Consider the following 12,238-nt stretch of genomic DNA (forward strand, 5'->3'; position numbering starts at 1 on the left):
TCCCCCTGAGAAATGTGTTGACTTAATTTGTATTTAAGATTTCAATAGTTTTACAACTTCCATTAGGTCAAGTTAATTGGTTAATTTGTGTCGGGTAGGTTTGAATTTGAACAGCAAATGGACGATTCAAAATTTTTAAATTGAGTTTCATAGGCTTTATAAAGCAACATATCATTTCACTAGCATCTATCCGTTAAATTATATTTTCGCTAGTAGAAATATATAGCAATCGGTAAAAATGTATTTGGATTTCATTAACGAAAATGTAGCTTTACAGAAAAATACGCATTCAATGTAAAATTATTTATTGCATGTAAATGTGTATTATATTTTCACAGGTTTGAAATATATATCTCCCGGGAAATTTGTATTTTGATATGATTTCATTGAAATGATTTATTTAAAAAAATATTTTTGTGATAGATTCAAGACTTTCATTTCAGATTTTTTTCAGAAGAGGGGGGGAGAGGAAAGGTTAGCCAGTCAGTAGTCAATTTTTTAATATTTCGATTTCATTAACTGTCGAGAAACCAAAATATTTTTAATCGAGTTCAGAACGAGACCATGACCTTTTTGTCACTGTTTATGCATGCACACAAACGCATTTCCTACTCAAACTAGACGACGTCAAACACGTGCAGCTTCTTAAATATTTTATTTTACATATTTTCTTTACAAATAATAATATAAAAAAATTAATAATAAAAAACATATTTATAAAAATTAAACCTTAATTATATTTGACATATAACTCTATGACAAACAAAACACGATACACGCGTAATTTTATTACCAGAACATAAATTACACGTACGTCTGTTTTTGTTAAGAACTTTTATACAGAGCAATAAAACGGTGTGAATTTTTTAAAACAATACATTTAATAAAAACGGTTCATGCACATATCTAGAATCATTTGAAGGCGAAAATAAAGGACGTGAGTTCCAAACATACCCCGACTTCGATATATGAAAAGATTCCTGCAAAATAATATATATTTGTCATATTTTTTATCATAACAAAATGTTGATATCATACTTAGATTACACAGATGTTCCGTGTTATCATTACACTCTGATGAATATGACATATTCAATATGAGCTATAAATAATGAAAATTTGTGATTACTGCTTATATAATAAATAATAATTTTAAATGTAAATGTGAAAAGTACTTACTTCGTAATTCCAATATTCTTCGTTTGATTCCGATTCGAAAATTTCAATCACGTCTACGTTATCCGAGAGAAATTATTCACTTTCAAATTCAAGATCCGACTCATCGGAATCATTATATCTTTCGGCTATCGCTATAAATACGATTTAAAATAAAGTTAATTTATATTTAATTTACTTGACAAATATTCTACACTTCATCGCAAATCTTCCGACGACAGGCAAATAAATACTGCCGCACGTTTGAAACGGCGTTTAATGCGCACGTCAGAGTGAGTCAGAGCGTGAAGCACCTTGCTATATATAACTCTCTTGCTCAGTTACACGCACTTGTGCAACTCGATATAATCTACCATCTCTCTCTTGCGAAATTCTCTGATGGTGGTATAACATGGGCGCGTGAAAGTTAACGTTCATAGTATTTTATTAAATTACATACATTTTTGTATGCAAATTTAGGGATCAAAAAAACGGTCCTGCATATACTTTGCATTAATAATTGTTCCAGTCGACTACTATCGGCTGGAACAATTATTTAGCTAATAGTTAGTCTTTTATAACTATCAATCTAGCTTATGGGATTTTTAAAGAAAATTTTATGCTTAATTTGCCCGCACGTTGATTTTTTTTAAATATAAGACCTAATGTTTTACTATTGAAAACGCAAAATAAAATTTAATGCGTGTTTTAAAAATAAATATTATTTTTATCTGAATACTTCCGAAAGGGAGGGGTATATATTTGATGCATGGCAGCATCGTTGGAACTGTCAAATAGACGTGTGATGTTGACATGCACATGGATGTGGATGCAGTGAAGATCGTTCGGCGGCGACTGACTGTACAGTTGCCGCCGGCCGCTTTGGCTGACGTGAAATCTGCGCTTGTGCGCCACCTCAAGATGAGACTCGGTCGATTCGACTCGGATATGGACGGAATCGTTTTAGATTACAAAAACGTCAAGATACTCAACGACCGCGGACTAATCAAGCACGACAGTGCCGATATACAACTGGACATAGAGGCTGACTTTCACGCCTTCAGACCGGAAGTCGGAGTGAAACTACGAGGCGTAATCAACAAAAAATGCATCACTCATCTCAGCGTTTTAGTTCACAAGATTTTCAACGTAGTGATACCGAGACCGACGGAGGCTGTCTCGGATTGGCTAGGCGATAAACTCGAAATCGGGCAGAATATACTCTTCACCATAGTCACACTGGATCTGTTCGGACTTCTGCCCTATATTAGAGGCGAACTCGATGAAAAGTAAATATACAACATCTTATCGCAATCACTGCATCATTTTTTTGTGTTGAATTTTGATCCAACACAAAGTTTGGGTACTGTTCGATTAGTGATGGGTCATCGCCGAGTTTGCATGCATACCCTGAAGCAAATGGACGCACACGCGAAAGTCGTGTTAACACTTGTTACATGTCTTTTTCGCCACGTGAAATGTGATAACTTATGAATTAAAAACATAAATACGTTTTAAAATTTAAACAGATTAGGCGCTAGTGAGCGGCAGCAAGCGAGCGTTGATCAAAGCTTGAATACCCCATGAATAACTCTGCAACGAATCTATTTAAAAAGAGGATCATACCTTACATAAATGGCTCTGACCAACGATTGCTCACACATGACCAGTTTAAATTTTATAACGTATTTATGTAGCAAAACGTTGTCGGCTGCTTTTGTACCCGGTAGGGCCAAACACAGCAGAAAGTTCATACCCATTGGTTTCTAAGCGTGGCACTGACATTCTTAACAAGTACTATTTTATTAACACATAATTCATCATTGCTTTTTGATTCCATTATGTATTACCTATACATTACCAAGAACCATACTTACACGTTTCTTTTTATAGCTGCAGTATCGAACCGTTGGACGATGAAAAGGAAAAAAAAACATCTACAAAGATAACTCCGGCTCAAGTAAACTTTGATGGTACAAAACCAAGATTACCTTGCTCATCGGATTCGGACTCTAAAAGTAACGGTGTTAAAAAACGTAAAAGGAAGCCTTCATCGCCCGAACCACCGCCGACAAAGAAGAAAAAAAGAGATTCATCATCGTTGTGTAAAAGTACATCAACAGATGATGATAAAACCGAAGAAAAACCACAGGTTAAAAAGAGAAAGAAAAACATTAAAAAAGATAGTTCTTCAGATAGTGATAGTTCATCCGACGAAGATCTGGACATTTCCACAAAGCAAAGCGATATTTTAAAAAAAATTATGAAGTTAAGGAAATGTAGATAATATTATTATATTATATATTTAATAATCTAAGATGGATATTTTTATTTTGATTATTCGTTTAAATGTAGTTAATAATAACAACGATTTTTAATCCTTAAACATAAACTTTTATCAGTATCAAGATTTACATAAAACAATATAAATAATTTAAATTAATATACGTATAAAATAACTGAAGAATTAATAAAATGTAATCAGATGGATTCTTACGGATATTCTTTGTCTGTTTCTGTTGTATCTTAAACAAGAACAGTTAGCATCAAAATAGTCTTTCTTACTATTATCGTTAAATTCCATCATTTTTATTGAATTACTATTTAACATTTCATTCAATCACAACAAGTCATCATCATCTTCGTGAATATAGCTGTTAGATTTTTGAATCGATTCGCCTTCTTCGCTCATCTTGAGAAAAGCGATACCGATTAGGGTGAGTTTAGTTCCTTCTTTGCGTCCGACGATTTTGCGTAATATTTCTACAAAACACGAAACCAGGCTATCGCGCGATCGAAGAGTCGAAGGTAACAAATCCCCTCTTCGACTGTGGCGACGGCTGTCACTTCCTCTGCACGTTACGGCGGCACCTGTTGGACGACGGCCATCTTCTTCGAGCAAGATAAGCAATCTGTCGACCAGTTCGGGTATACGAGATTCTGCAGCCGTCATATCCAAAGGTTCGAAACTCGCTTCAACTCCTATATTGGGAGATCGGCGAGACGGCACGATTAGAGAATCGTCACATCCGCTTGCTAACTCTCGCAGGCGTATTGTTATATCTTTACCGAGTGCTCTCTCGATGTCTGAAGTCGGTTTCGATAGCAATTCGACAGCGTCATGAATTCCGAGCTGAAATATTAAAAAATAAAAAAATTGTTAGCACTCAGTGTCAAGTGGATTCTGTAAGTATTGTCGGTCTCTTTAGTTATTGAAGATGTAAGTGGATAAAGGTGCTTCTTTCTGATACAATGCATGCTTCATTAATAAAGCAAGCATACAAAGTTCTTCCACTTTCTACAGTTAACAGACCAGTCAAGGTAAATTACTGCAAAGTTGCTGTAGATCCATTGCTACTCTTTCAGAGAATAACCGTAACCAAACGGTTAGACGATCATCTAAAGTAATATCTACAATATGAATTAAGTCTATACCCAACACCGCTATTTGACAATGCTGGCATGCGAAATACTACAAAAGAAAAATAGTATAATAACATAGAATCTATCAATATTGAACTGAATCAGGATAATGTAACGTACATCATCATCTGCATCGCGTCGTATGGAGCAAAGATTATACTTTGTTCATCGTTCTCAATAGATACGTCAATTATTTGTAAATGTATTTCGATTCAAATATTGGTGTTGTATTCGACGCTTACTACAGTAAAATCATAAAAGCAATAGAGCAGTTGAGACGAACCGTTGCTATTTTAACATCTTACGAAGTCCGCTTTCATGTAACAATGATCGTGCCAATCAGCCAAGAAATTTTTTTATGGAACCGATGCAATAAAAAAATATTATTGGAATGCTTATTGAACAATTAAAAACTGCTAACATCGCTACAAATATGGTGCTGATTTTCTCATCATCAAAACAGCCATTGCAGAACCTGAACAACAAAAGACTGTCGACATCGTTAGAGAAGATATTGATCTACTGTTTAAATTTCTAGCAAGAAATTTTCGACAAATGTCCTCGTTCTAAAGAGCATATCTTATTTTGACACAACATCTGCAAATTATAAAAATGTTCAAGAAGCACCTTGATTTGTACAATCAGCTGAATTATTTCAATGAAAAACTGCCCTTCGTATATATTATTTGAAAATAGAGTACGTGTTCTTTTAGTACTCTATTGTGTGTACTCCAAAGTACACACAATTCATCAAATCAACAAGACGCAACAGACCAATGCAAATATCATTTCTTCCAGCTACATATATCAAAAAAAATAGTTAAACCTGACTCAGTTTGGTTATTGTCTTAGCGCCGAAGCCCGGCACAATCTTTAAGGAGTCCAGCGACGCCATCAGCGCTGCAGCGTCGCACGGAAAAACGCACGTCTGAGCGTTGGGCTTCTTCAGCGCGCCGGCTAGCTTTGCCAGAGTTTTATTATGCGCAATGCCAGCGCTGCACTTGAGCCCAGTTTCGGCGAGCACCGTGGCTCGAGCTCGTTCGGCGACCTTCGCGCCGGCCGCGATCAGCGCGTGAGCTCCCGGAGGGCACCCGAGTCTACACTCGAACGTTGCCGAAGTGCCGATCTCTTTCTGAGCCAAATCGGTCGCATCGAGATAACTTTCGTCCATTCCCAGTTTCTCAATCGGACAGCCGAGTGCGGCGAGAGCGACGGCTATGCGGTCCGAAGCGCGTCTGTAGGGGCGCACGTCCTCCCCCGGAGCCACCAGCAGCTCAGGACAGAGGCGCAGTGCCTCTTTGAGCGGCATACACTTGCGCAAGCCCCTGGCGCGCGCCGGGTAGTCGCACGTGACCAACAGACCCTTCTGACGCACGCCGATGGGTCTGCCCTCAGCCGCGGGGCCCAGCCGCAGCGCTTCTACTTGGGCGTAGAAGCAATCCACGTCCAAGTGCACCACACACCTCATGGTCCGCGCCAATCTTTCAAAATTTATCAACGGTGTTGCCAGTGTCAAATATTTTTCTCATTGCAAGTCTCAAATAGCTTTAATGTGCAAAATATACAATATATTAAATTTATGTTTATATGATGTCCACAAAATCCTTTAAATATCATATATACGTGTGCTCAACGAAGCACGTTTAAGGCCGGCCGCACATGCACGGTTTACTGATTAGGTTTTCGCATCAGGAATTCAAACTCGGAAACCTGAATGCACGCATTTTAAATAAAATGTTATATATGACGTACACGCTCGTATATTTTTCGAATTCTTGCGAATATCCAGTATACCCTTATTGTTGAAATAGTGACAAAAATTTTCTCCTATCATTTTTACATCGTTTGGTGAATTTCAAGTGCTAATGGGCTCCAAATTAAGTTATTCGTTTCCATATTGTTTTGTGATTTTCCAATTCGATACCAAATAAAGCCGTGGTTGGGTTTTAACCAAATAATTATGTTAATAACAGCACGTCGCTTTATTTTTTTCCGCGGAAAACGTATCACCCGAAAGCATTCTCAAGAAGACTGATGTCATTCTCGACTGATCCATCAGTCCGCTATCAGTATTTTTACGATCAAGATCACAGACTAAACTGATGGCAGACTGAACGGGTGACCTACGTCATACAATTGCATACAAACCAGTCATTTGTTTTGGTCGCGCGTCCTCAAATGCCACCTTAAGGATCACGTGTATGTACTTTGTCGACTTGTAACTCAGAACATAGTTCAACGGGATACTTGCTTGTGAAAAAAACGGGTTCTCAAATGATAATCACGTTAGATTATGAAACGGTGACTAAGTAGGGGAGAGTCGCATTACTCGTTATGTCTGGACCAGTGGAACGATGAAGTTTATTATTGAGAGTAATTCCAATTTTGTAATCATTATATTTAACGAGATAATAGGCCAATTTTTGAATGGTTAAGACCAAAAAATTCGCGCATCCCTAGTGTCAAGTGCGTCACTATAGTAATAGATATTATAACGGACGCCGTACGAAATGTGCGAGGAATCGTCTACCAAGTGTAAATTTAAAAACGTGCACGTCAGCGTTCCCGTAAAGTCTGCGCTCACGCAAAAATGTTGCGCCCACGCGGTGGTGGAGATAATCAAACTTTTAGCTTATCAAAGATTTCAAATACCTTACATCTACGATCATTTGAGTTTAGTCGTTGGAAAAAAGCGGGAAAAAGAAAAACGCACAGTTGACGGAGTTGAAAGCTTAGCTTCGAAAAAATACTTTCACACGGCATCGACCGCCTTGGACGGACTGGAAACTATTTTTAAGGTATCAAATATAATCGATGTAAAGTATCGAAGCAAAAAAAACTGTGAATGTTTACTATTCGTTTCAGAACATTTGCATCGAATTTGAGAACCGAACGCCTGAAGAAGTTTGCATCGTTTTCGGATCGAATTTATTATGCGCTAAAGAATTGTACCATGTCAAAATACCCAAAGCGTTAGACGCTCATTATGAACGTAATCATTACCAAGAAGCTCAGCAGACAGTACGAAAAATTCTTAGGTATTTTTTTTGATATATTGTTACAGCGTTTCCCAAAGACTTCATATTTTCTTTTAGGGATAACCTGAGAATTTCTGTTCTAGAATCAGGAATGTCATTTAAACTTTTTTAATATTTCTATTTCAATAAGATACATAGTATTTAATTAAATGACATACATTTTTCTGGCCAAATTCAAAGAGAGGGCAAATGCCCTCACTTACCCCTCAAATGACGTCCCTGCTGGTATTGTACAAAATAATCTTAAACCGATAACAATATTAGGAAATATTGGTATAAAAATAAATTGTTTTATTTTATTTAGCAACTATACGAGCAAAATATTTTTAATTTCAATAGTTGCATCATATATTGATTTTAAATGTAATATTTCTTCAGATAACAGCCCACCAAGATCATCTATTTGTTTCATAGTTTTTTTTCCCTTTTTCCGAATGTCATGTATTTTTGAATTGTATTTTTTTTGCTGTATTAAATCTAGTTGTCAAATTACTGATTATACAATCTATAAAAACAATAAATTTATATAATTCAGCTGGTGCTGTTGATTCTTCATTATTTCGTTGCTTCTTGCCTATTCGTCTTTCTGAAAATACCTATATTGAATACCTAAATTTATGTTGTGACATTGAAGCACTAGTTAAGCTTGGGAAACATTGCATTATTATACAGTTATGATGAACTGTTTTTAATTATTTATTTATTTTTTAGAACGATCGCCTTTTGCAACGACTTAACAAATTTATTTAGCGATACTTTAACACCGACTAATATGTATATATTCATAAAACGCCGAGACAATTCTTCGAGTGAAGATGCAAGCTTTTTTTTGCCAGTTAACGCATTGAAGATACCGCAGAGAGCTCATAAAACTGTGATAAATTTGGACTACTGTCCGAATCAAGTGAATTGTTGCAAAAATTTAAAAATATTTGATGACTTTTCGACGGATATTCAGAATGGATTGAAAATTAGAGAAACTGTTTTAGATAATGACGTAGATTCAACTATAGACTTGTTGGAATCGGTTAATAACAATCGTTGGTATCGAGGAAGAGTTCCCTTGAAGGGTTTCAAAGCCGCTTTCGTTAACGGACGATCAATATCAAATACGTGGAAATCATGACACATAACTATCAACAGTTTTAGAAAATTATTTGATCGAAATATTGCCATATTTCAATAAACAATATAATTATAAGTAAATAAGAATTATACATTTTTTATAAATACAAATTATTTGTTGATTTTTTTATAAACACAATAATAAAATTGAATATTTTCTCAATTAAATTATTTATCATGTTAGCTATGATAGGCGAAGAATACTAATTAAAAAAATATGTTTTATATTCACTTATAACACTTAAAAGACTGTTTTGCAAATATTCGTAAATATATCCATGTACTTAAACTTGCTCAATAATATGCTGTTGTTATTAAAATTACTTGTTAATATAAATATTTGTTAATTAAATTTTATTTCTGATTTTATAGGAAATTACCGTAGTTTATGTAAAGGTTGTAGAGTTGTAGGTCATTTGATAAAATTATACTTGCCGATTATTAGTTGTTTACCTATTATAAGTTAAGTTATAAACAAGATACGTTTTATTTTTCTGATTTTTAAAATTGTATAAACAATTAAATTTACAATATCTGTTAACATCTAAACATTTTTATACCAATCACAATTTAATTTTTTTTTACAATTAATGTATAGTTTTTAACATATTACTGTTTAAGTGAATTTTAATATGAGATATTTTTATAGTGAATTTTATATGAAATATATTTTAATGAATTTTAATATGAAGTTTTTCAATTCATTTTACGTTGAACTTTAACATGCACTATATATTATCGTTAATGTTTGTTTAACGCTTGAATTTATGCCACATACACGTTTATATAAAATAATAAATTATATTATATGGTCGTATTAAATTATTTTATAAAAATCTTATGATATTTTTTATAAATCATAAGACTTTTTTATTTGATTAATTATAAATATTTGTTTAATTTTTAATTTGCTAAATAATATATCTCCATATTTTTTGTTTGTAAGTCAATTGAATAAATATAATAATTATAGTGAATGTACCCAATTATAAAATGAGTCTATAAATACGCCAATGTGTTATCTATAAATTGCACTAATATTCTTTGATTATTAGAGAAAGATACTCTTGTAGATATACCTAAATTTGATCGAATCATAATGCCGCATTTAAACACGGAGCAGATCAAATTTTATGAGCAAAATGGTTTCATCAAGCTTACTGATATATTTACTGGCAAAGAAATAGACGAAATGTCCAAAGAGTACAACTATATATTTCAATCCAAGCGTAATAAAGGAATGGAGGCTGCATGGGTCGGAAAAGATATGGAAAAGCAGGCCAAAAATATTGACTATTCAGTAAGAGTAATTTTATTATTATACATAAATTATTAAATATAATATAAATTTATTTTATACAGGTGTTATCAATTCATAATTTACAATACCATAGCGACGTGTTTTCTAAAGTGATAATGAATAATAATCTGCTAGACGCTTGCGAAGATGCAATGAAAACCAAGAATATTTTACTTCACCATACAAAGGCTCACTTTAAACCGCCTGAAAATGGAGCTCCTTATTTGATGCATCAGGTTTGTATATATAATTCTAATCTATTTAAAAAAATTCGTTAATAAATATGATTTTAGGATTATCACTACTTTCCATTCAAAAATGACTCGATGGTTGCCGTGTTTATTCACTTGGATGATACCACTCCTGAAAATGGAGGTTTGGCCGTATATCCAGGTTCTCATAAATTAGGACCGCAGTTTGATAAAGGAGTCGAAGAAAGGGGAGAGAAATATCATTATTTAGATCAAGTAATACTAATTTATTAATATTTTGTAGCAAAATTTGATAGTTTAAAATATTTTTATTTTTATTTTAGTCAGTGTTTCCACTAGAAAAAGCAACGCCGATTTCTGCTAAACGTGGAGATGTGATAATCTTCTCGTATTTATTAATACATGGAAGCTATTTGAACTTGACCAAAAATCCCAGAAGGATGTTCCTTATTCAATTGATGTCTGCAGAAGACGAGCCTCTGACTCAAGTACACCAGTCGCTCGGACAAGGCTGGGTTTTGAGAGGCAGAAACATGAAAAAAGACGCCACCATGGCGACTAGATTCAGCAATACAAATTAAATTAATTGTGTAAAAAAATGTTGGTCAATATATAGCCTTGAATAAATTTATTTGTGTTTTTTTATGGTTCATTATTTCTTATATAAGTGATTCATTGATCGTTTAACAAGCCAAAATGGACAAAAGCCAAATGTGTTGAATGTAATATATGGAAAGATAAAAGTTCACATGTATTACCGGCTTGGAAATAAATAGTTACAACTGCAATATAAATACATTTTCTAGAGAAACATTTAAAAAATGGCATGATAACAAAACATCTACACCTAAATCAAAATAAATAATGGAAACGAACCACTATGATTAGGATATACGCTTTAAATCTGGGACTTATCAATATCTATTTTTAGCTCTTATTTAATCATGCGAGACTTGGTATATATTTAAATAATAAATACCTATTAGGTAAAACAAATTAAAACTAATTTTTTATAGAAATAATTTTATATTATCAGCAAGACTTACATCTGTGATTTTAACTACGTCACCTCGTTTATAGTTGTTATTGATCATCTTAGTGTAAGGTGACCAGATTTTGAAAATATCAAACGAGACTAAAAATAAAAATGTCATTTCAGACATTTTTTTTCGAGTAGCTAAAAAAATATATTTTTTTGTTTATTTTGAGATGCTGCGGGAACTAAAAAAAAGGTCATCTCGGATATTTCAAGGAGAAAATTTTTGAGGAAAACAATCCTCAAAGGAGGACACTTATCTTAGTGACAAGTTTATTTATTCAAAGAGATTTTCGTAGCTTTTCTTTCGCAAGATATAGACTGCCATTTTTTTGTTCTGATTTTTTAATTTGCTGACATTATTTATTAATTATTGTTTGTATGTTCTGCTTCAATACAAGATCTAACATTGATTTATTTTGTGTGAGCCTATTAATTCATCACATAGATGGAACCACTTATCTTATCTCGCAAGTACAAATTTCATTTTCTTCTCTTTTCTATAACCTTCATCTCAAACATAACTAATTTTGTTATTTTACTATAAATTTATAACATTATATCTTGATAAAATAGTAAGAAATACACTGTTCATAAATTGTAATGGAACCTACTGTTGCTTTATGCTTTTTCCCTTGCTTGTAAGCTTTTATTCTTTGAGATGGTTGTTTTAAACTGAATAATTGATTCTCCACTTGAATTTATATCAGAAAAAGTGAAGCTTCTGTTACAACAATCGAAGTAAAACTTAGAATGGCTGACTACACAAACTGTCGCAAATTTTATCCAGCGATTTCTATATGAGATATAACTCCCAACTCTCTTCAACATATAAATATTTACAGTTCTTTTAAAACATTATTTACTGCTAGTAGTTTCAAATAGCTTAATCTATACCACCTTCTTTGCTGTAAAAGTAAATTGGATTCTAAAACTAAGCTACTAGTTT

General features: G+C 33.5%; 4 protein-coding genes across 4 annotated transcripts; 3 read left to right on the top strand and 1 right to left on the bottom strand.

Annotated features, from left to right (window-relative positions):
• The first annotated feature begins 1,490 nt into the window (after nucleotides 1-1,490).
• On the top strand, nucleotides 1,491-3,472 carry Polr1F (RNA polymerase I subunit F). Its single transcript, XM_088190356.1, has 2 exons — nucleotides 1,491-2,444; nucleotides 3,049-3,472. Exons 1-2 carry the CDS (start codon nucleotides 1,969-1,971, stop codon nucleotides 3,440-3,442), a joined length of 870 nt encoding a protein of 289 aa, XP_088046482.1. The 5' UTR covers nucleotides 1,491-1,968; the 3' UTR covers nucleotides 3,443-3,472.
• Nucleotides 3,473-3,526: 54 nt separating this feature from the next.
• On the bottom strand, nucleotides 3,527-6,078 carry PolI (DNA polymerase iota). The gene is made up of 2 exons (XM_088190355.1): nucleotides 5,405-6,078; nucleotides 3,527-4,288 (listed from the first exon to the last, which is right to left on the bottom strand). The coding sequence occupies exons 1-2, from the start codon at nucleotides 6,044-6,046 to the stop codon at nucleotides 3,776-3,778; spliced, it is 1,155 nt and encodes a 384-aa protein (XP_088046481.1). The 5' UTR covers nucleotides 6,047-6,078; the 3' UTR covers nucleotides 3,527-3,775.
• Nucleotides 6,079-7,017: 939 nt separating this feature from the next.
• On the top strand, nucleotides 7,018-8,874 carry LOC148233315 (MAD2L1-binding protein). Its single transcript, XM_088189929.1, has 3 exons — nucleotides 7,018-7,376; nucleotides 7,444-7,616; nucleotides 8,328-8,874. Exons 1-3 carry the CDS (start codon nucleotides 7,089-7,091, stop codon nucleotides 8,740-8,742), a joined length of 876 nt encoding a protein of 291 aa, XP_088046055.1. The 5' UTR covers nucleotides 7,018-7,088; the 3' UTR covers nucleotides 8,743-8,874.
• Nucleotides 8,875-9,558: 684 nt separating this feature from the next.
• Nucleotides 9,559-10,862, top strand: LOC148233316 (uncharacterized). Its single transcript, XM_088190049.1, has 4 exons — nucleotides 9,559-10,041; nucleotides 10,104-10,277; nucleotides 10,335-10,508; nucleotides 10,577-10,862. The coding sequence occupies exons 1-4, from the start codon at nucleotides 9,841-9,843 to the stop codon at nucleotides 10,832-10,834; spliced, it is 807 nt and encodes a 268-aa protein (XP_088046175.1). The 5' UTR covers nucleotides 9,559-9,840; the 3' UTR covers nucleotides 10,835-10,862.
• The last annotated feature ends 1,376 nt before the right edge of the window (nucleotides 10,863-12,238 follow it).

This window comes from Plectrocnemia conspersa, unplaced genomic scaffold (genome assembly GCF_051122295.1).
Source record: "Plectrocnemia conspersa isolate PC_06_02 unplaced genomic scaffold, ASM5112229v1 ptg000008l, whole genome shotgun sequence".
NCBI lineage: Eukaryota > Metazoa > Arthropoda > Insecta > Trichoptera > Polycentropodidae > Plectrocnemia > Plectrocnemia conspersa.

Coding starts and splice junctions, on each gene's coding strand:
- Polr1F (XM_088190356.1), top strand. CDS start 1,969: ATGCACATGGATGTGGATGCAGTGAAGATCGTTCGGCGGCGACTGACT. Junction 2,445..3,048: donor AGAGGCGAACTCGATGAAAA/GTAAATATACAA, acceptor TTCTTTTTATAG/CTGCAGTATCGAACCGTTGG.
- PolI (XM_088190355.1), bottom strand. CDS start 6,046: ATGAGGTGTGTGGTGCACTTGGACGTGGATTGCTTCTACGCCCAAGTA. Junction 4,289..5,404: donor CAATAACCAAACTGAGTCAG/GTTTAACTATTT, acceptor TTAATATTTCAG/CTCGGAATTCATGACGCTGT.
- LOC148233315 (XM_088189929.1), top strand. CDS start 7,089: ATGTGCGAGGAATCGTCTACCAAGTGTAAATTTAAAAACGTGCACGTC. Junction 7,377..7,443: donor GACTGGAAACTATTTTTAAG/GTATCAAATATA, acceptor TATTCGTTTCAG/AACATTTGCATCGAATTTGA. Junction 7,617..8,327: donor ACAGTACGAAAAATTCTTAG/GTATTTTTTTTG, acceptor TTTATTTTTTAG/AACGATCGCCTTTTGCAACG.
- LOC148233316 (XM_088190049.1), top strand. CDS start 9,841: ATGCCGCATTTAAACACGGAGCAGATCAAATTTTATGAGCAAAATGGT. Junction 10,278..10,334: donor CTCCTTATTTGATGCATCAG/GTTTGTATATAT, acceptor ATATGATTTTAG/GATTATCACTACTTTCCATT. Junction 10,509..10,576: donor AATATCATTATTTAGATCAA/GTAATACTAATT, acceptor TTTTTATTTTAG/TCAGTGTTTCCACTAGAAAA.